The sequence below is a fragment of the Fusarium keratoplasticum genome, chromosome 13 (assembly GCF_025433545.1).
Source record: "Fusarium keratoplasticum isolate Fu6.1 chromosome 13, whole genome shotgun sequence".
Classification (NCBI taxonomy): Eukaryota; Fungi; Ascomycota; class Sordariomycetes; order Hypocreales; family Nectriaceae; genus Fusarium; species Fusarium keratoplasticum.
Window position 1 is genome coordinate 521442 of NC_070541.1, and position 19977 is coordinate 541418.

General features: G+C 49.9%; 5 protein-coding genes across 5 annotated transcripts; all 5 read left to right on the top strand.

Moving 5' to 3' along the window:
- Positions 1-381: 381 nt before the first annotated feature.
- NCS57_01452400 (MFS domain-containing protein) lies at positions 382-2168 on the top strand (the record flags this gene model as incomplete). The annotated part of the gene is made up of 7 exons (XM_053064125.1): positions 382-841; positions 890-993; positions 1044-1132; positions 1186-1342; positions 1405-1584; positions 1644-1769; positions 1950-2168. The coding sequence occupies 7 exons, from the start codon at positions 382-384 to the stop codon at positions 2166-2168; spliced, it is 1335 nt and encodes a 444-aa protein (XP_052906408.1).
- Positions 2169-3307: 1139 nt separating this feature from the next.
- NCS57_01452500 (uncharacterized protein) lies at positions 3308-4387 on the top strand (the record flags this gene model as incomplete). The annotated part of the gene is made up of 1 exon (XM_053064126.1): positions 3308-4387. The coding sequence occupies one exon, from the start codon at positions 3308-3310 to the stop codon at positions 4385-4387; it is 1080 nt and encodes a 359-aa protein (XP_052906409.1).
- A 3192-nt stretch (positions 4388-7579) lies between these two features.
- NCS57_01452600 (uncharacterized protein) lies at positions 7580-9068 on the top strand (the record flags this gene model as incomplete). The annotated part of the gene is made up of 9 exons (XM_053064127.1): positions 7580-7675; positions 7728-7771; positions 7822-7959; positions 8016-8085; positions 8144-8171; positions 8223-8235; positions 8288-8714; positions 8773-8857; positions 8920-9068. The coding sequence occupies 9 exons, from the start codon at positions 7580-7582 to the stop codon at positions 9066-9068; spliced, it is 1050 nt and encodes a 349-aa protein (XP_052906410.1).
- A 2950-nt stretch (positions 9069-12018) lies between these two features.
- NCS57_01452700 (GMC-OxRdtase-N domain-containing protein) lies at positions 12019-12528 on the top strand (the record flags this gene model as incomplete). Its single annotated transcript, XM_053064128.1, has 1 exon — positions 12019-12528. One exon carries the CDS (start codon positions 12019-12021, stop codon positions 12526-12528), a length of 510 nt encoding a protein of 169 aa, XP_052906411.1.
- Positions 12529-17477: 4949 nt separating this feature from the next.
- Positions 17478-18736, top strand: NCS57_01452800 (uncharacterized protein; the record flags this gene model as incomplete). The annotated part of the gene is made up of 2 exons (XM_053064129.1): positions 17478-17836; positions 17890-18736. The coding sequence occupies 2 exons, from the start codon at positions 17478-17480 to the stop codon at positions 18734-18736; spliced, it is 1206 nt and encodes a 401-aa protein (XP_052906412.1).
- Positions 18737-19977: the final 1241 nt, after the last annotated feature.

The following is a 19977-nucleotide window of genomic DNA, read 5'->3' on the forward strand; positions in this document are numbered from 1 at the left end:
CTTGGCATAAGATGCTGGCCTGTTTGTAAGTTGAAGATGTCCACACCGAGAAGACCACGGAAGTGCTGAGCTTGTAACTTAAAGTGGACCTTCGGCTAAGGACCCGGTTAGAGCACCCGTAGAGTCAAGTCCAAGCAGCCCATTCCCCAATCCTAACCTCTACACCCGTGGTTCGGAGCTGGTGACTTATTGGTCGAGTTTAACCATCGCCCATCAACGAGTTCTCTAAATTCCATCCTGTCTGTTCAGTATTGCTATAAGCTCTAGGCTATGAATCGGCGTGTCGAAACAGTGATTCTCTAGACACTGATGTTCAAAGTTTATTCTAAAGCCTTTGAAATTGCACCAAAGCCCAGCCGCTGAATATCCCAACCACCAACCATGATGGAGAAATCCCCTGTCAAAACTGAGGCCATCTCACAACAGCTTGTGACAGATGCTGAGGCCACTATGGCTTGGGAGCACGCACTAACGCCACTTCGTGCCTTGAAAATATATTGCAAGGCTGTTTGGTATGGTGCCTTTGTATCCCTTGCGCTCGTCATGGAGGGGTGCGACACCAAAATCCTAGGATCACTATACGCGGTACCCGCCTTCCAAGAGGCCTATGGCGTACGACAACCTAATGGATCCTATGAGATCTCGGCGTCTTGGCAAAGCGGACTGGGCTCCACCATGGGAGTCACGTCTATCTTTGGAATGTTTCTAGGCGGATGGGCTACCGAGAGGTTTGGCTTTCGAAAAACCATGATGGCCGCTCTGTTTTCTATGCCACCAATCATTTTCATATTTTTCTTCGCGCCAAGTCTAGCAGTCTTCGCCGTTGCTATTTGTCTCTTCTGTAAGTGTCGAAGCAGCTTATCTCTAGCCCGGATCTGACACCTTGCAGCGCTTCCTCTAGGCATATTTCAGACTGTTACTACGGTATACATCGCAGACATCATGCCTGTAGCGCCTCGCCCTTACCTCACTAGCTGTTATTCGCTGGCCTGGGTGAGCAAGTTGTATCTTGAGGTCCCCGAGTTGACACTGACAAGTTGTAGGCGCTGGGCCAACTTCTCAACGCGGTCATCTTTCGAGGTACCCCGACTCTGCCTGCTCCCTGGACGTACCGTGTTCCTTTTGCTCTCCAGTAAGATCATAGATGGTAGAATTGCTTGTATATATGAGCTAACAGCCACACAGGTGGTTCCGGCCGATTCTCATCATCATCGGTGTCTATCTAGCACCGGAGTCACCCTGGTGGTTGGTCCGCCAGAACCGACTAGACGAGGCCGAAGCCGCTGTTTCTCGGTTGACTTCTGAGCTGGATATCGAAACTCAAAAGCTTGTCTCCTTGACGGTTTTTACTACAGAGCACGAACGACAAGTCGAATCGCGTACAAGTTATTTCGCCTGTTTAAGGGGGACGAATCCCGCAGAACCATCGTCGTCATGGGTGTTTATGCCATGCAGTTGTTGACCGGCTCACAATCTCGTGCATTCATGACCTACTTCTTCCTTCAAGCTGGCCCTCCCACCGATCAGTCATTCAACATAACCATCGTTGCGCTGACACTCTCGGTGCTTGGGGTGCTTGGTGCTGTAAGTCTCCCTCCAAACCATACCTCGCATGAACTGTCGGTTAGCGTCCATGTGGCAAGTGGGTCGTCATGACATACACAGGCCGAAGAACAATGTATCTTTTGGGTGGCGCCCTAACTATCGCTCTCTTCACGGCCATTGGGGGTATTGGAGTCAAGCTTCACAGCTCCTCGTCTTCATCAATGGTATGGTCTGTTGGGTCTCTCATTGCAGCGGACGGCTTCGTGGCCACTCTTCTGGGTTAGCCCGTTACTTTCGCCTTGGTGTCCGAAATCCCGTCCTCACTCCTTCAGAGTAAATCTGTTGTCATTGCACGAAATTTCTACTCGGTCATCAACATCCTTGCCGGCGTAATGACGCCATAGATGATCAACCCGACTGCTTGGAACTGGGGCGCTCTGACTGGATTCTTCTGGGCTGGAGCTGGTGTTCTCGGATTTATCTTCACCTTCTTCATGGTCCCAGAGTCCAAAGGGAGGACCACTGCAGAGATGGACATTCTCTTTGAGCAAAAGGCTCATGTCCGGAAATTCAAGGTTACCCAGGTTTCCATTACTCACATTGATGGAGATGGGCTCCCCTAAATGAGCGTCGTGCGGTTGAAGGCATCAGGTTCTCGCCATAGCATCATCCCCCTAAGTAGTACACCCATCTTATTCACCATCACTACCAGGCCTACTAAGTGAGGTACGCAAGAATTCCCGGTCAATCTATCTAAGTAGTAGAGAATTTGCTTCACTTCCTTCTTAGGGCTCCTTTACTTTCAGGCCAAACTGCGGCATATCAACACAATGCATGCCCCCATACTTGCCACCTTGATCCCGCCACGATACATTTTGAATAATTTGCCTCTATGCTTAGATGAGTTGGAAGGCACCCAGGTACGGATATCAATATCAATTTGGCCGTATTCTAATATAGAACTTGTGAGGCATCTCTTGAGGTATTACGTATTGTTAGATCCCACTCTCCTGATTCCACAGACAACTACCCCTAGTCTTTCCCGTCGGGAAGCTTTTGAGCTCTTCTCCTCCATTTGCTCAAAAACATCCCGATTTCTGACGTGTATGTGAGCCTCATCAGTCACTTCTGTCCCCAGAGAGTTCCACACCTGATACAGGGTTCTTCGAATCTGACGATGTGTCGGGCCGACGAACCCTTCCAACCCAAACCCCCTGTCCATCGGTGTTTGCTTTATCCCCAACGATCTTGCCCTTATCTATAAGCGGCTCTTGCGCCTAGTGATACGAATTATCGGATCGGGGAGTGGACGGAGCTCCGCATTTGCCGAGATCACCACAGCAGGAGACAGACTCGATAGAAACACTGGCGAAGCATTCTTTAAAGAATGGGTGCGGAAACGGGCTTCTGGCTCAGTAGTCCCATCGAGGGCCGGACTTCAGCTATAATAAAGAACAAATTAATGGGTGCGGAAACGCTTCACTCACAGTTACTTACTCTGAGCTTGTGTCCTTTTCGACATCTGTTCATCTTCTCCAGTCCGAGCTTGCCCAGGCGGCAATACGCAATCCTGGTAAGCAACCTTTTGGGTCTCGAATTTGACATGATCAAACGATCATTTTACTGACACCACTTCGGAAAGTAGTCGCTCTTGAACCGATTGCAGCGACGGCGAGAAAATAACTGCAACATGCAGGCCAAACACCACAATACCTCTTACGGCGCCGTGATAACACCTTGATCATCAAAGGTTGCCATCAAGATGACGATTTCTTATACTCGTGAGCGGCATGTCGCCGAACTCGCCGTCCTTCGAGCCTCAATTCTCACGAAACAGGTGCAGTCAGCCGTGTGCGACATCTCGAAAGATGATAACTCACCAGTGACTATCGCCGACTTTGCAGCTCAGGTGCTTCTCATCGGAGCTATTCGGTCTGCTTTTCCAAATGATGCTGTCCTGGGAGAGGAAGATTCAGCTGCTCTCAGGGCTGACGAAATGCTGAGAAGCAAGGTTTACGAGCTGGTATCATCCGCAACCGACGTAGTAGGCCCGCTTGCTCGAGGTTGCGCACTTCCCAAGCCAGGATCGGTGCAAGAAATGCTAGACTTGATCGACCTTGGGGGCCGTGGAAGAGGAGGAGGTAAGGGTCGTGCCTGGATCATGGACCCCATTGATGGGACTGCCGCTTTCTTGAAGGGTCAACAATACGCAGTTTCACTGGCTCTCATAGAGGACGGGAAAGAGGTCATTGGCGTTTTAGGATGCCCGAACATCAGTGCCGAAATGACCCGAGTGTCGGAGGATGATGTCGATCAGGAGTTGGGTACCATGCTCACAGCCGTTCGAGGTCGAGGTTCAACAACTCGGATCATGACCCAAAACGGACTGAAAGCCGCCACCCCCCTGAGTCTACTTCAGCCATTCAGCTCCGAAGATTTACACATTGTCGATTGCACTGCCAGTATGAGCTCCCGCCACGACCTCGTCGCCAAATTAGCGGATGATTTCAAGACGGCATTCCCCAGCACTGAAGTATGGTCGTCTCATATCCGTTACGCAGCTCTTATCATCGGCGGTGGAGACGTACAGTTCTGGATTCCCACGCTTCAACCAGCCAAGATGTGTATCTGGGACCATGCAGGCACTCAGTTAATTTTTACCGAACTAGGCGGGAGGGTGACGGACCTGGATGGGAAAGACGTGGATTTTGGCGCAGGGAGACACCTCAATAAAAACAGAGGGTTGGCTGTGACAAGAGGAGAAATCCACACGACTGTTCTCAGGGCGATGAACAAGATACTCCCCGAGGAGGAACGGAAGTTGAAGGCCGTCTATGTATGATGAGGTTGAGGGTTTCCTTTCATTACGATACTGCGTCTTGGATCTTAGATTGGCATATTCTCGAAGTTGCAGTATGATGCGATTCACTGTCAAGGTCGGGATGTGTCAAGAACGAACTCCTTGGTGATTGTGGCGGATGAACTTTGAAGACGACACTAAGCCCAGAGGAACAAAAACTACAACACTTTTTTACGTATTTTTCTTCCCTCTTGCATGAACTACTCACATAGAAACAAAGCCACCGAATCGAACGAATCACTCACCACTCACTCATCGGATCCTTTCCTTAACGTTGAGCTTGCTTAGGCTATCATGATACTGGTGCCACAAAAGTGAAAGAGTGGCTCTTTGGGCTTCATCTTACGGATTGATGGTGATTTTGAACAGTTATTGCGCTCTATGAACCTGTGCGATAAAGAGCTGCAGATTTGGCAGTGCTAGAGGAACTCTAGTGTCAAACAGCCGACCCCTTTCAGACAGTCGGATTTGAGGGGGGCCTCTGGTGGAGTGTCTCTGGACATTGTGTAGTGGCGATTAGCCTCACACATCTGTCACCAAATCTGTTATCTTGATCTTGATCAAAAGGGCTCCATGTGGCCGGGGGTTTCAGCAGCTCAACAGAAATAACACATCTGGCCACCTTAAGCCTGATTGACAACTCCGCACCTAAACCCTGTTAGTCCACCCATCGTGCCAAGGGTACCCTGAATGGCCTGGGCTTTTGGCTAACCCGTGGTAAGAGAATGGGTTCGTACTGGCCAAGTTACTAGGAGACCACGTGAGTGCCAACCGTGGAAGACGGGCGAGGGGAAATGGATCTTTTCCTCGTCTTCAATCCCCTCAACGCCTGGTCTCTTTCAGACACACCTTATTGAGTCCAGCTTGTCCGGTCGCCAACCTTGCACATGCCGATTGAGGTTCTTCCAAAGCTCGCGATCGATGGATTCAACCAACCCTGAGGAACTCGGGCAGGGGATGAGTTCACAACGACAAAGAATTGCCGTTCCCGCCAATCCCAGCTACAAGGGCCGTGTTCGCACCGGGTGCCTCGTCTGTAGAGCTAGGAAGGTAAAATGCGACGAGCAGCGACCTAGTTGCCAGAAATGCGTCAGGCTGAAAAAGACATGTGTCTATATGACACCTGGCCGGCACAGAGGTCTGCCGACGTCCACGAACTTGACCCTGAGACAAATAAGCTACCCAGATTATCAAAACGACTCAATGGGGTCTCGGAATAACCGGCCATCAACCCAAGATGGAGACCATTTCGAACCCTTCACAGTTCAAAATCCTCTAAGCTCCGGCGTCTCAGATGCTTTGGCAATATCAGATGAGATCTTGCAGACAGACCAAGATCTTTCAACACCTATTAGTGTGGGTTCGCCATCCGCTAGTCGGCACATGGTCGACTGTTTTGGTCAAGGCCATAATCAAATTGGCAGAGACTCCTCGGTCCGATTTCAGCAAACGTCACAAGAGATAGTACCAGCAACCACCTTGGATTGATTGGCAGCTTCCGAAGAGCCGACTCAGTCTTCATTTTGCTACGTCATCGAAGAGGTCGACTCCCCTCTCATTTTACCCTTCGGCCATGTAAACTGGACAAGAGTGAAAGCGTATATCGCCCAACTGGGAGCTCAAGAGACTTCGGTGGCTACGTCGATACTGGCTGTGCAAGTTGGGTACAGAGCTCAGGCTGGTCGATTGCCAATGGCCCACGCCATTTCAGTTAACCAGGCTGCCATCTCTGTTTTCGAATCTATATCTGGCAACGAGACAGTTGACCTTAACATCATCCTCGTCGTCGCTTTCCTCCTCTGCTTGACAGTGGCCACTCTCCCCAATGAGGATGGTCCTCCCTTTGGCGTGTTGGATGGGTCTTTCGTGATAAGATTGGGATTGGAGGCCTGATTGATGCGTCGTCATCAATCACCTGTTGGTTTACGAATGGGGGTCTGGCTTGAGCTCCTTCATATTGCTATCAAACGCGTAGGAAATCCCGGTTTACTATCGAAATTAGTGTCAGGTCTTCTACACAAGCACATCAAGGACATCCCTAGCCTCACCGGTCTTGACCATGACGCACATGCAGCAAATTCTTTGTACGACATTATCAGTGCCCCCATCTTTACGTTTACCGGGAGACACAGGGTGTCTCAAACCAAGTCGCGGACGTGACCCATTACCGTCGATCCCGAATCACCGCCACAGATCAGGCAGAAGTAACCGACATCTTGACTAGCCTGAAGGACAAGATGTGCCATCTGTGGCAATCTCGACCTGCGCCGCTGCGATTGGATCCATCCGAGCTACAGCAACATTTCTGCCCCACGATTGCTGATCCCCTCATCACACTTGCCGGGCTCTGCTCTGCGGCATACCTTACTGAGGTTGTCGCCATGGGGCGCATTCTTAGGCACCCTTCCTTTGCATCGCCCGAAGCCAAGGACACAATGCAGCGAATTAGAGATATTGTTGACGGTGATCGGAATGCTCCAATGGAAGGGTGCTGAACGCAGGATATCTTCGGCCACTATTTTTATACGCCATTGAAAGTTTTGACAAGGATCAAACACGATGGGCGGCGAACCGTCTAAAGCAAATTGAGAGCCCGATAAGTAGAAGCGATTTTATTGCATCCTTCATTGAGTCGCATGGAGAAGTGCAGAGAATGTAGGAGAGGAGGGTCACGATGAAAGCGTTTTGCTACCAGAGGATTGGAGTGCCGCTCCCGTATTTTTAGTTATCAGTGGTCGCAATAGGGTTAGCCTCTATAACTACTCTTCAGTAATAAATACTTACTTATGTAGGATTGAATGATAAATGACACTCCCCCTTTGTTTACTTACTAAGGATTCTTTTCAAGCTCGTTTCCCAGAAGCGTAGAGCCTAAACTCTGGACAAGGATCTAGTGCCAAGCACCTACTTCATCTCTAACACCTGCCCTTTAAATATCAACTGCATAATAATGAGCTTCTGGACAAGGATTTGCCCGGTTAAATCTCGTCTGATTTTGGGTACGTGGCGTGAGTGTTGGTCCGACTTTCTGACAACCCTAACCGAGCTGCGATTGGGTCACATGTACCTGTGGCCAGGGATGTTCCCCTCATTAACTTTCCACCGCTTGCGAGACTGATCGATTCATTTATGTCCCTAAGACCCTCACTCTTTTGCTTTTGAGATCAGACAATCATGTCAAACCAACCTGTAGGGTCTGTCACGCCGGCGGATGCCGCGCCCGTAACCTCATCGTCCGGGAACGAGCCCATCCGTGCAAGCGACTCAGAAGTGTGCCTTGACTGCTCGAAATTACCTCAAACGCCGGCTGATATCGTCTCAGAGTGGCTCTTCCAATGGTGGCGACTCTTCAATGGGCCAAGATACGTTCGTGACTCTGAACAGCAAATATTACCACATTTCTGATATTATCGCAGTTTGAGCAGTACTGCTTCTGTCTCTTCCAGCATCCTTGAGTATCGTCGACTTCAGGGGCGCACTTACCATAGCGAGAAGTTCGAGTTGAATTATTTTCTTCCCAACGATGACCCCTTACTGGAGTCTCTAGACTTGACGTGCGACTTGAGACTCCACCTAGCTCAATGAGAAGCCAGTTGCTGATCACCTCCAGTCATCATTACCTGACAATTCTCTTGGATGAAGAATTGTTCCTCGCCCCCGTGAAAGAGGAAAACATGCAGGTGGGCGTCCGCAGTCAGCGATAGACACTTGTCCTACTATTTACACGACGTTGTGCAGCGAGTCCTTGACGTTGGTACTGGGACCGGTAAGTTGCTGAATCATGCACATTGAAGATCCAGACTGACCAGTTGATAAGGTATCTGGGCCATGTGCGATGGTAAAGAACTCTGTAGTTGTAGTTCACCTGCTGATCTATTATAGCGAATTCGCTGATCGATACCCTGGTGCCGAGGTCATAGGTACTGATCTCTCTCCATGCCAGCCCCAGTGGATCCCCCCTAACGCCCGCTTTGAAATCGATGATGCGACCTTGACATGGACCTGGGACCCAGACCAGTTCAACTTTATCCATATACGCTATCTGTTTGGCGCTGTCAAGGATTGGGGTGGTCTATTCAAGGAAGCCTACCGCTGTTGTGCCCCAGGGGGCTGGGTGCAGTCGACCGAGGCTAATGTCGAGTTCCGCAGTGACGATGGAACTGTCGACAAGGAGCCCAGTCTTCATATGTTCACTAAGCTTTTTCAAGAGGGTGGCAAAGCTTTGGGTCGCCCCTTTTTTGTTGATGATCTGCAGGAATCGGAATTCAGAAAGGCGGGCTTTGTAGATGTCCAAGTCATCGATCACAAGGTATGCAATTTGCCGCCCTTGGATAAATCAAGGAACTAACTGATGTTGCAATTCTTAGCTTCCGGTTGGTGGCTGGCCCAAAGATCCCAAGCTGGCCCAGGTTGGTCAGTTTGTCAGAGCCGCCTTGGAAAATGACCTCGAGGGTAAGAAAGCGGGCCCCCCTATCGCATTGACGTTCTGAGGTCTTACGTATGCTTTGTTTCAGGCTTGACTCTCATGATGTGGCACGATTTGTTACAGTGGCCCAAGGATGATTATCAGTTGTTTCTAATGGGCTTGCGAAAGGGGTTACAAAACCCAAAGGTCCATAGCTATATGACTGTGCGTTACGTTTATGGGCGCAAGCCCGAGTAACGAAGGTCTAGCGGGCACCTCTTTGACCGCCTGGATCCGCTGACTTGGAATGGCCTCGACATTTTGAAGCTGTATCGGAAATTCAAAGAATTTTGGGAATCGATTCACGATTTCGATCATCGATCTTGTCGCATGGTTGGAAACTTATTCTAGCCACCTTGAATGGTGATCGAAGTAAGGAGATCGGGAACCTGGTACCAGCATCAGCTATTATTTTTCAGGATCCGGTTCTGGGCTCCGTATATCTCGCCGCCAAAGAGTAACATGGGATGCCCCTGGGCCTCGATAGATGACTATTAATGCTGCAATCCCCGGATCCCGCTAGCTACCATCCCGTCGGCTATGAGTGATGAGGAATTTCGGGGTCGTGGGGACTAGGTCTACCAGTCGTGGATCGGGTTAACACGCATGTGCAGCCACGGTCACAGGTTATAGCTCTAGCCACAGGTCTATCCTAGCTGCCTAGTAGAAATAGGTTAGTTTCTAATAAATCAGTGGTCCATTTCGGGCTCGGGTTAGCACGTATGTGCAAGTGCGGCCCCGGGTCTTGGTGAATATTTTCTTACTTTAAAAAATTAGCCTTAAAATCCAAAGTCCCCATCTTGAAGTCAGCTAGCTCGCTTATGCCCCACACAAGGGCACATGCCCGTGACTTGCTTGATAGCTGCTCGTGGCAATGATGGACTTTGGTAAGATACCACACCCCTAACATGCAAGTTTATAAGTCTTGGAGACGTGTCATGTTCTCAATCATACGCGGGACAACGGGGGGAAGATCCATACACGTTTGGGTTGGCTGCGAAGCCACAAGCAAGAGACGTTAGCCTTCATCAACCCTAAAGTATCCGCAATAAATATGTAAAAGAACGTAGCTAGGAGTATGTAGGCCTTGGTATATGTAATTGTAATCTTCGGGCCTTGGAGTGAGGTGGTTCCGTCCCGGAGATCTTCATGGCCTTGGCCCCGCTCGTAGTTCCGACGAATTCCATCCCGCTTAACCTCAGACGAGGTTCGGATGTCGTCGACCGAACTCGGGAAGATAAAAGCCGAGATCATGGCAAATTCGACACTCGCCATGTTATTCAAGAAAGGAAGGTATTGATTTAGAGTGGGCCTAAGCCAAGGCAGGCAGCCAATACGAGTGAGACTGGGCTCAAGAGTTGACCTGTTGGTTGTAGCCCAACATCACATCACCCTGACAGTGGAGTCATATATCTGCAGGGAGGGGGCAAAGAATGGTGAAACTCTAGTCTTTGCGTTATTTAACGTGGCAATGTTGTCGTCGGATCCTCATTCACCACTCACGTTGCCGCATCCAAGTATCAGCGACCAGAGGGAATCGCATCTCCCGAGACATGGCATACTCAGAACCGTCACTACCTGGGCCCCCAGTCCACTATCATGTCCTTTCAGTTGCACCTTCACCCCCCGAAACAGACAGAGATGGCCTTAGTACTTCGCCCACAGGCCACCCGAAGAATACTGAGCCGCACAGCTTTGGAGAAGGCTGTAACCCGAATCGATGGGCGTTTATGAAAGAAACCGTCGGTTGGAGTGTTTGGCTCGCCGACTTTGCTGCCATCGCCTTGCCGACTACTCTCGTTATCGTTGCAATCTCGGTGTTGCTCCTGGATGGGAAACCCATTGAGAGCCTCGCTCTTAAAAGATGGCAAAATGCAATTACAGCGGTAAATTTTTGCAGGCATGGTCACTTCTTGCCTGCGTGCTGATCACTGAAGCATAGTTGGCGACAGCGTTTCCCATCATCTTTGCCTTGATAGTCGGCCGCCTCGTCTATGAGATAGCTCGATGGAGGCTTGAAAAAGGAGCTACGCTTGGCTCGCTCGAACAACTGATCGGCAGCCGTACCTTTGGATCTACTGTTGTCACACTACTCCACCATCGAGCCTCAAAACCCCTCAGCATCGTGCTGGTCTTAGTCTGGGCCCTCTCGCCCCTTGGTGCGCAGTCTATGCTACGAATGCTTGAATCACGCCTTGAGCCGCGAGTCCAGGACTCAACTATTATACACTTTGATACTGATGCTCCAACCCAACAATCATGCATGATGCCATCCTCCCCTGACGGCTCAGCAGGTTTGGCTGCCATGGTATCTTATGTGAAGACCATGTTCGGTGCCGTGTTACTTTCACCATCAACCACCAAGCTAGATTCGATGGATATTTGGGGAAATGTCAAAGTCCCCATCTTGAAGTCAGCTAGCGATGAATGGACGAGTATCTCCTGGAGCGCCGAGTTGGAACATTACTCTGCATTCGTCGGGATACCAATAACAGGTATCTCGGTGGGCAATAAAACGTTTCATCTTGAATCAAGTTATGTGGATCTTAGCTGCAGAAACATTAGCAAAACTGCGACCTTTACACAGGATGTCACCTTCGGTTGGCGAAACTGGAACTCGTTTCCACTTGAAAATGGGACCTGGTACGGTTTCAATACCTCTAGCACTCTCGACCGCTCTTCTGCGCCTTGGGCCATGGCATTGGATAGGTTCGTCGATGACTTCTGGAGCGGCTTTGGCGTCCAGTCGCATAGATCCAAGCAGAACATGTACTGCAGACCGGCCTTATTCAAGAACGAGACTGGTATCAACGCTGGACTCACAAGGCTCTACCTCCAGGCGAAGCTCGGTTCCTCTGCAGCTTTGTCCTCAGCCGGGCTCACGGCCTATTGTGATGTTCACCAGAGATATGTTGAGTCCCGAGTCACATGTCGACGGTCAGATATGGGGGGCCAGCCGAATTGCACTGTTACCGCCCAGCGACCGTCACAACGGCCTCACTCCCCTGACTCGATATCACATTTGTCCATTCCTTGGGTTTTTCGCTATATTTCAAGAGAGATACCGTTGACGACCGCGCCACAAAACTCTGCTCACCTGGGGTTTATTCTGCAGTACCTGGACAATCCGAGCATTGGCAACTTCACCATGGTTGAGCAACTGGGCATGTTTGAGCACGTTGATGCAGACCTCTTCAGCCGACGACTCAGCCAAGTAATCAATACATACATCCTCCTGAGCCAAATGTTTCTTCAAGCAACGGGCGTCAGCGCCAAGTCTGCTGGTACGACAGATTGGAACATGGTCGCTCCGGCTCAAGTCAGTACCTTGATCGAGACCTTTTCGGTTCCACGACTGTGGATTGGGCTCTGCCTTCTGTCGTGTCTAATGCTCCTGATCTGTGGAGTTCTGAGTGCGATCCTAACGCGGCTATCAGCTGGACCGGACATCCTGGGATACGCCTCCACACTCATCCGCGACTCGAGGTATATCGACACACCGCACGAGGTGGGTAGGATGGAGGGAGCCGACGTTTCGAGGAAGATGGGGGACCTGCGGATCCGGTATGGGTTCGTCCGGGAAAGCCCGGAGGGACAAATGAGAAGTGGAGTTGGACTGCAGGAAGAGACGCAGCCACTCAAGCTCCACCGCGGTTAGCCTGTGTCAACGGTAGATGGCTTTGGCAATATCTACATCCAGACGGGACAGCTGGCTGGGTTCCGACACGTAGTCGGCACGCTGTGTGGGGTGAATGATTAAACTTGTGTGGAAATTGCGTATGGAGTGGTTGGGTGACAAAATGAGACTGGCCTAGCTCTTAGACGCGACGTTTTTCGAGCGTAGGGTCTTGGGAATCAGACCACCTAGGCTACAATCCAGTGGCTGAATGATTACTATTAGTCCTAGTTTACTAAATTGCCCTCAACGACCGATCTATAAATATCCCTTCAGCGCTAGAGCTAGTTGCTAGGCGGCTCTGCCCATGTTGTAGCATAGTATCCCGGACGAGTTGTCGCGCGTGTGGCATACATGCAACCATCATACCCACGCAAACCTCAACATTCAGTGCACCGTGAGAGATCCCCATGGCATTGCCATCGACAATTACACCGCGAGGAGACTTGTCCTTCCAGCCCTCCCAAAAAAGCCAAAGGGGCATTCGTTGGATGAGGAAAAGGATCACGTAGATCAAGCATATAAGGACAGTGAGTCCCATGGTCCATCGAACCACTCTTTGAAACTTGTGGCTAGGAAATATCCGAAGAAAAAAGAGGAGAATTGATAACTTGATCAGCCCCAGGGATATCGAGTATGCGAACTCACAGGAAAGCAGGTACTGCAATTATTGCAGTTAGCACAGAGAAGGAGCGAAAGTATTGTCCAGAGAACCCACTATTAGGAAAGTTGCAATGTCTTCATCACGCACAGTCCAGATGTCGAGGCCTAGGCCTTTGGAGGGCACTGCAATGGTACGGTCCCCTGTTAGCAGATCGTCCCAAAAGCAGGGACCGTGGCAAGGATAATTTACTTATTTGGCAAAAGACGTTGAATGCAAAGACAACTGGCTGCATTGGGTCAGTCGGCGGCCGGTACACCTAAGTCTGGGCGACATACAAACGCTGCCAAAATTAGGCTGTCGTCATGTCCCCATGGAATGTGTCCAACGGCTTTGGAGACAATTCTCATGGCAAAAAGGATTGCGGCTGATATGCCCATGACCAGGCAGGTGATACTTATTTCACGACGGCGATCTGTCGCTGGAAATCCACACGCTGTTTGGGTAATTTTCTTGTAGCCTAAGAAATGTTTTAGAATCCAATGTCAAAACAAAGAAACCCACGTCTCCACGCGTGTATGATTCCCGGGACCTTACTGAAAATCTCGGTGACATTGCAATCGTGTGTTACACAAATGTCAACTGCACGACGGAGCTTTTGGTGTTGACATAGTTGTACCTCTTGTTGAAAATCGATAGTCTGATTTACCGTCCGGACTAAGCATTCTGTCTGTGTGTTCGTTAGAATCGTGGACACGAACGGTGGGAAACAAGCACTGACAGCGTAGACCGGTGCCTCTTCAACGGAATCTAGGCTGGAGGTGGGAGTTTGAGCAGCACAAAGATGCACATTGAATATTACAGCGAAAGCTAGTGTGCGAAAGACCTGATGATCCAACATGGTGTACATGAGGGCATTCGCAAAAATTGAGCTGTCTACCTGCAACACAACACCATTCAAGCGGATGGGAAACGAAACGGGTTTTGAAGTACGCAAGAGACCAAAGCCTTAGCAGGAAGGCAATCTTTCTTATCCTGCCATCAGCACCGGACCAGAAACTCCCTTGGCACTGGTGGCTTGCACATGGCACTCTCTCAGACGCTCGGCCAGCTGCAACTGAGACATCAGTGGAGGGACCCGATCCTTCTGTTTCTCTCGGTTCCGCGGCTGGTAGCGCCAAAGATCTTCACCCTAGAACACAACTCACAGGCATGGCGCGGGAAGAGACAAGCTAGCGGGGGACAAGCACACAGGAAGGCCAAGTTGGTGCCACAGACAGTGGCTCTAGCTCTGGTCGGCGGAATGGGGCGACATTCCAGAACTGCACACTTATTATTGCAAGCGTAATGCCACCAAAGTTTATCATTGATTTTAAGTACCCACCGAGCTGTAGACAAAGGTCCGTTTTCAAGAATTTGTCTGCAATAGACTTGTGGCGACTAGGTAGTGAGAATAGGGGCTTATATACGTGACGAGCAAAGGTGCCCCTACCATTCCACAGAAGTGATAGACGGCAGATGGCTGGGCAAGAGTGATGGTCAAAGCAAAGTTACGTGTAGCACAACACATCAGGAGAGACATGACGCTCACGAAGCCCATTGTGACACAATGGCTTGGCCAGATCAAGGGCTGATTGACATACCGAACATCTTTTGGGCCTAGGCACGTCCCGAGAGTTGTGGGGCCCACACCATAAGAGGCCTTTCAGAAATGAATACCCCGGAACCGTCAGATGGTGGCTTTCTTTTGTTCTAGTCGGCGTCATAGCAACTTCGCGATATCTTAATGCCTGGGATGAAGATGTTAATGAAGATGTGGCCGCTAGACCTATTGCAATGGCTAGTATGTCAAATAATTGCAATGGGATACCAAACCTAACCGAGAGGCCCATAGTAACTGGCATGGCAAGCTCGGTACCGAAGAAGCCCTTTTACCTACTCCGAGTCTACAAACCGAAAGCCCTCGCTCACATGAAATGATGCAGTTCTAACTCCCCTCTCCCTTTGGTTAATCCACTCTACACCGTTAAGCCAGTTTCCCACCCACATCAATCCTCAATCATTTCAGCCATAGAGAACCTAACCGAGAAACAGCTCTTGGGGGTCAAGATCACGCATGAGTTCTTTGCTCAAGAGTTATTCAATACTCTCAAAGCAAACTCAGTAAGTCTTACGCGAACCAATAATAAATTATTAATACTAATAATAGCTCAGGGTAACGACTTGCTAAGCAAGGTCAGCGCTAAATATGTCACTAAGATATACTTTTCTTCATACGCTCAACCAAGCCTGAGTTTTAGCAACGGTCTCTAATACATATTGCCATACTAATTGCTTTAAACCAAGGCCCCGAACTGCATATTCACATCAAGGCAGCTCTCAACAACAGCTTACCAGAGGAACAAATTATAGAGGCTTATAGATATGCCATAGTATACTATGGGGTTCCGGCTAGTAGAGACGTATTACTAGTTACCAGTAAGGTTTTTAAAGAATGGAAGATAGCCTGCAAGAGAGCCGAGGGTCCAAACTCAGCTAAAGTCATGTCGTCAAATAGCTACATTTAAACGGAAACTGCATATGACATGCTTTGCGTTTTAATGCTTTCATGTGTTTCATTGTATTCTTTGATATTGTCGTCGACGAAGACGTCGTTGATATTAACTGACTGCTGTGACTCTCTGGGCTAGGGTCTATGTTCACGGACCCTGCTGATGTTTTGACGGCAATAGGAGAATAAAGCAGCCTGAGGCTGAACCAAAAAGGTTGGGTTCTAGCACCATGCTTGCTCGGCCCTACAGCAGACATTTGCCCTCAACAGGTTCGCCACTAGACATATTGCCGGATGCCGGGCTTAGCAAGCTCTGAACCGAACATTGCATCCGACTGGCTTGTCCCATTCCGATGAGCAGGTCCAGTTCAGTTAGCGTGGAGTTGGGGAGCTGCTATGAATGGATGGAATATTAACCCATTACCCCAGATTCTCCACAGCTCTCCACGTCCTGCTAGGCTTCTTCGAAGGTGGATTCAACGTTAGTAGACCTTTTGCCCCAGTCTCGAATCAGCACACTCTTATTTCCTCACAGCCTGCTTGCATCTGCCTGACATCGTGCTGGTACAAGCGATACGAAGTACAACGACGACTTGTAATATGGTTTGTGTTCGGCTCGGTAGTCTCGCGTTTTACTGGCACCATCTCTTATGGCCTCAGCCTTATGGAAGGGAAAGGAGGCTTGAGGGATTGGAGCTGGATTTTCATCATCTCTGGAGCCATCACGGTGGCTGTGGCTATGCCCATCTTCTTCTTTCTCGCAGAGTTTCCAGAGAAGGCCAAGTGGTTGAGTGCGGAAGAGCGCGCCATAATTCAAGTCGTCCCTCGAAGTTGCACTCGACTGGAAGGTCTGTGTCATCTCTCTCTTGCTTATGCTACCTACCGCAACTACCTACGGCTTGTCCTTCGTTTCGCCCTCTATCCTTGCGAGCTTTGGATTCAATTCTAACGACTCCACCATACATCTTTGGCGCCATCGTTTCTATCCTCATCGGCATCATGGCTGACCGCGTTCGACTCCGCTCCCCGCTCATCATCGGCTCCTCGATTTTTCACATGGCTGATCTTGCTATGATTTCCAGGGGTGATGGCCAGGATGCCAGGTACACAGGCATGTTCTTGGCCATTGCGGGAAGTAACTGTGCCATTTCCTCCGCATTGTCGTTTCTCGCCAACAACGTCGTTTAGACACACAAGAGACCGTTTGCACCATTCAGACCATCTTTGGTGGGATCGGAGGAATTATTGGGTCCCTCATGTTCCGGGAGGAGGATTATCCTGGGCTGCCTGGGTTGCAGTTCACATTGACATTACGACGTATGTTCTGAGACTCATTCATCTTCCTGATATACCTAGGCATGTAAAGATTTGAGATGTGCGCTCAAGATGGTGGCATCAAAGGATGATGGCCTTCTGGGAAAGCATCCTGGGCGGGTAGGATTTGCCTATCGTGGGTCTTGGAAGATTGCTGGGTGATGCCGCAAAGATAGCGCCCCAATAGTGCACCCAATAGCCCATTCCATGGCGTCTCACTAGCAACCTTTGGGTTAGATGAATGCAGGAACCAATATTTTAGTGGATGTTATTTTCAGGTCCACGATTTTGATTGGAAAGGAGCGTTTGTGGTGAAGACGCCACTCATTAGCTCAACAGCGGCTTTCCCGTATTGACAGGACCTACTAATACTTCTAATTCTGTGCTCCAATGCTTCTGTTCTTCAGGACTGACATTCGTTTTATTTTCTCCTCAACTCAAGGGCCTAGTACTTCAGCCGCCAACATGGGAGCCTCCATCTCAGCCGTCAGCAACCCCGAAACAGTCGCCAATGCCATTTTCACGAGTGGTGTGACTGTCACTGGCGCGTCTTGGAACACTGGATTCGACAAGAACGCTGTGGGCACCTTCACCAATGGCCCCTTGGGTCTTGCGTCTGGCGGCATCTTGACGACAGGCGGTGCGATAGACGCATCAGCAAACCAACCATATTCTGTCAACATAGACAACGACGCGGGCGCGTCCCAGACCTATTGTGGAGCAGATTCCCAAGATGCTGCTGTCTTGACGGTCGATGTCGAAGTCCAGCAGGGTTTCAATGGAGTCGAGGTTGAATTCGTTCTCGCGTCGGAAGAGTTCTCATAGTAAGCCGTTATATGTCGTCCATTCACCATGGCGCTTTTACTGATCAGACAAGCACACACGCGGACCCGATTGGCATATATCTGGACGGCGAGCAGTACGCCCTGGACCCGGACGGAAGCAGAATAACGGCCAAATCGTACTACCTAAGCCCCGGACGAGCCATCGAGAACCCATACCAAATCTTCCAATATCCCTCTTGGTCCACCTATGCAGCATCGTCGAAGCCGCTGATCATGGGTATTGCCGCAGAGCCTGGGGCACACACCATGGTCTTTGCCATCTGCGACAATGTCGACGCCCAGCATGACTCGGCGCTCTTTGTGAGGGCCAAAGGCTGCAAGGACTGTGTGGCAGACGTCAAGATCCACTATCTCACGCAGACAACCACAACCGTTTCGACTTTTACTTCGACCATCGAGCCAGTCAGTATGTCTGCCGGCACTGTCTTGATCGGTGTGACGGCGGACCCAACCACATCAGCTACGTCTAGCGAGGCCCCGACGAGTTCCAGTGAGCTGCCTACAACAGCTACATCCAGCGAAGCTTCGACGGCTACCTCCACTGAGTATTCATCTTCATCAGCCGAGGGTTCGACTACATCCATCGAGGCTTCTACCACTTCCACTGAGATTTCTGCCACGTCCACTGAAGTATCAACCGAGTCGTCTGCCACGACAACCGCTGCCAGCGAGAGCTCAACAGTATCAACTACGGATTCCACAATAACCACGTTGAGCACCGATTCTTCTGTCACAACAGTCACATCTTCTGAGTCTTCTTCAACTATTTCAACCGAGACTTTGTCCACAACGGCACAGGCTAAGTCCACCACGGTATCAACCATCGAATCCACAATGACAACCCTGACGACATCTCGAAGACCTTGCCGTCCTGCATAGTACAGTGGCCATAATTTTAAGTTCTAGTGTATATATGTAAACTTAGGTAGACACTTGCGGAATCAAGCGTATTTAATTTTTATAATTATCAAGTCAGACTTGGTACAGGAGTACTCCACGCTGCGCCTCAAATATGAAAGCGATGGACTGCCCACTCTTGCCGGTATCGCTGATATTGTGAGCCGAATTATCTCTTACAAGTCTCTCTCGGGGACTTGGAAGGCCAACCTCTCTTCTGGACTTCTTTGGAACCATGCAAAGTATCCAGCGAACCTCTCGGACATAGCTGGTGTCCCTTCTTGGTCATGAGCGTCTGTGATCTGTCCAATCGAAGCCAGCGGGCATAATCCAGCGGGATCTAGAGTCGAGCTATTAGGAACGGACATTGATAAAACTAGAAGAATGGCATTACATCTGTGAGCCCGGCTCCATCAATGCAGCGTTGAACCTGATAAGCGGCCCCCATCACCGCCAGCCGCAGTGATCGCGAACTCAGAGATCTACGAGTCGAGGTCCCAAGCTTCACTTTCAGCCTTGAGACGACTACTGGCACTAGGCCTCTTGGTCCTGAACCTGAGACTGTCTGTGTATTTGATGGACCAAGAAGGGACAAATCTCAATTCTACGCACTAGGTCTCGAATGCTGTGCCTTTGGGAACATCAAGCAACACAGTGGCCTGCTGCTCCGAAGGTTGGATAGGGGAGGCTCTGAGATCGTTCATGAGCATATTGGAAGGGTGTTGTCGTCGGATCGTTTCTGGAACGCTGTTCGGGAGTCAGGTTGATGCCTGCTTCGATGTGGGCATGGTGCTTGCAAATTACGACCCAGGCTTATGGCTACACAAGGTTTCAATCAGAGATAACACGGGTGTTCGGGATTACAGAGCATGAATAGGGGTTGGGCGACAATTGGGAAGAGAAGAGTATCATTGCCAGACACTAAAGCACAATACATAAGACCACCCTCTGTAGCTCTTTGTAAAATGTGTTCTTTATTATAGTTGGAGCCCGGCCCTCGATGGGTTAACTGAGCCTGAAGATCGTAGCTCTTTGTCAAGTTTGTCGCATCGACCCAAGGACGAGTAGCAATATTCATCATGACTCAGCCAAACATAATAGTTCAAAAACAAAGCTCTATGTTTTGCTGAAATACCTAAAGGTGTCCCGGTCCCTGGATAGTATCTCCAGGCCAAAGAAGAGCGATTTGAATGCGACTCTGAGCCACGATCTTCCCGATTCAA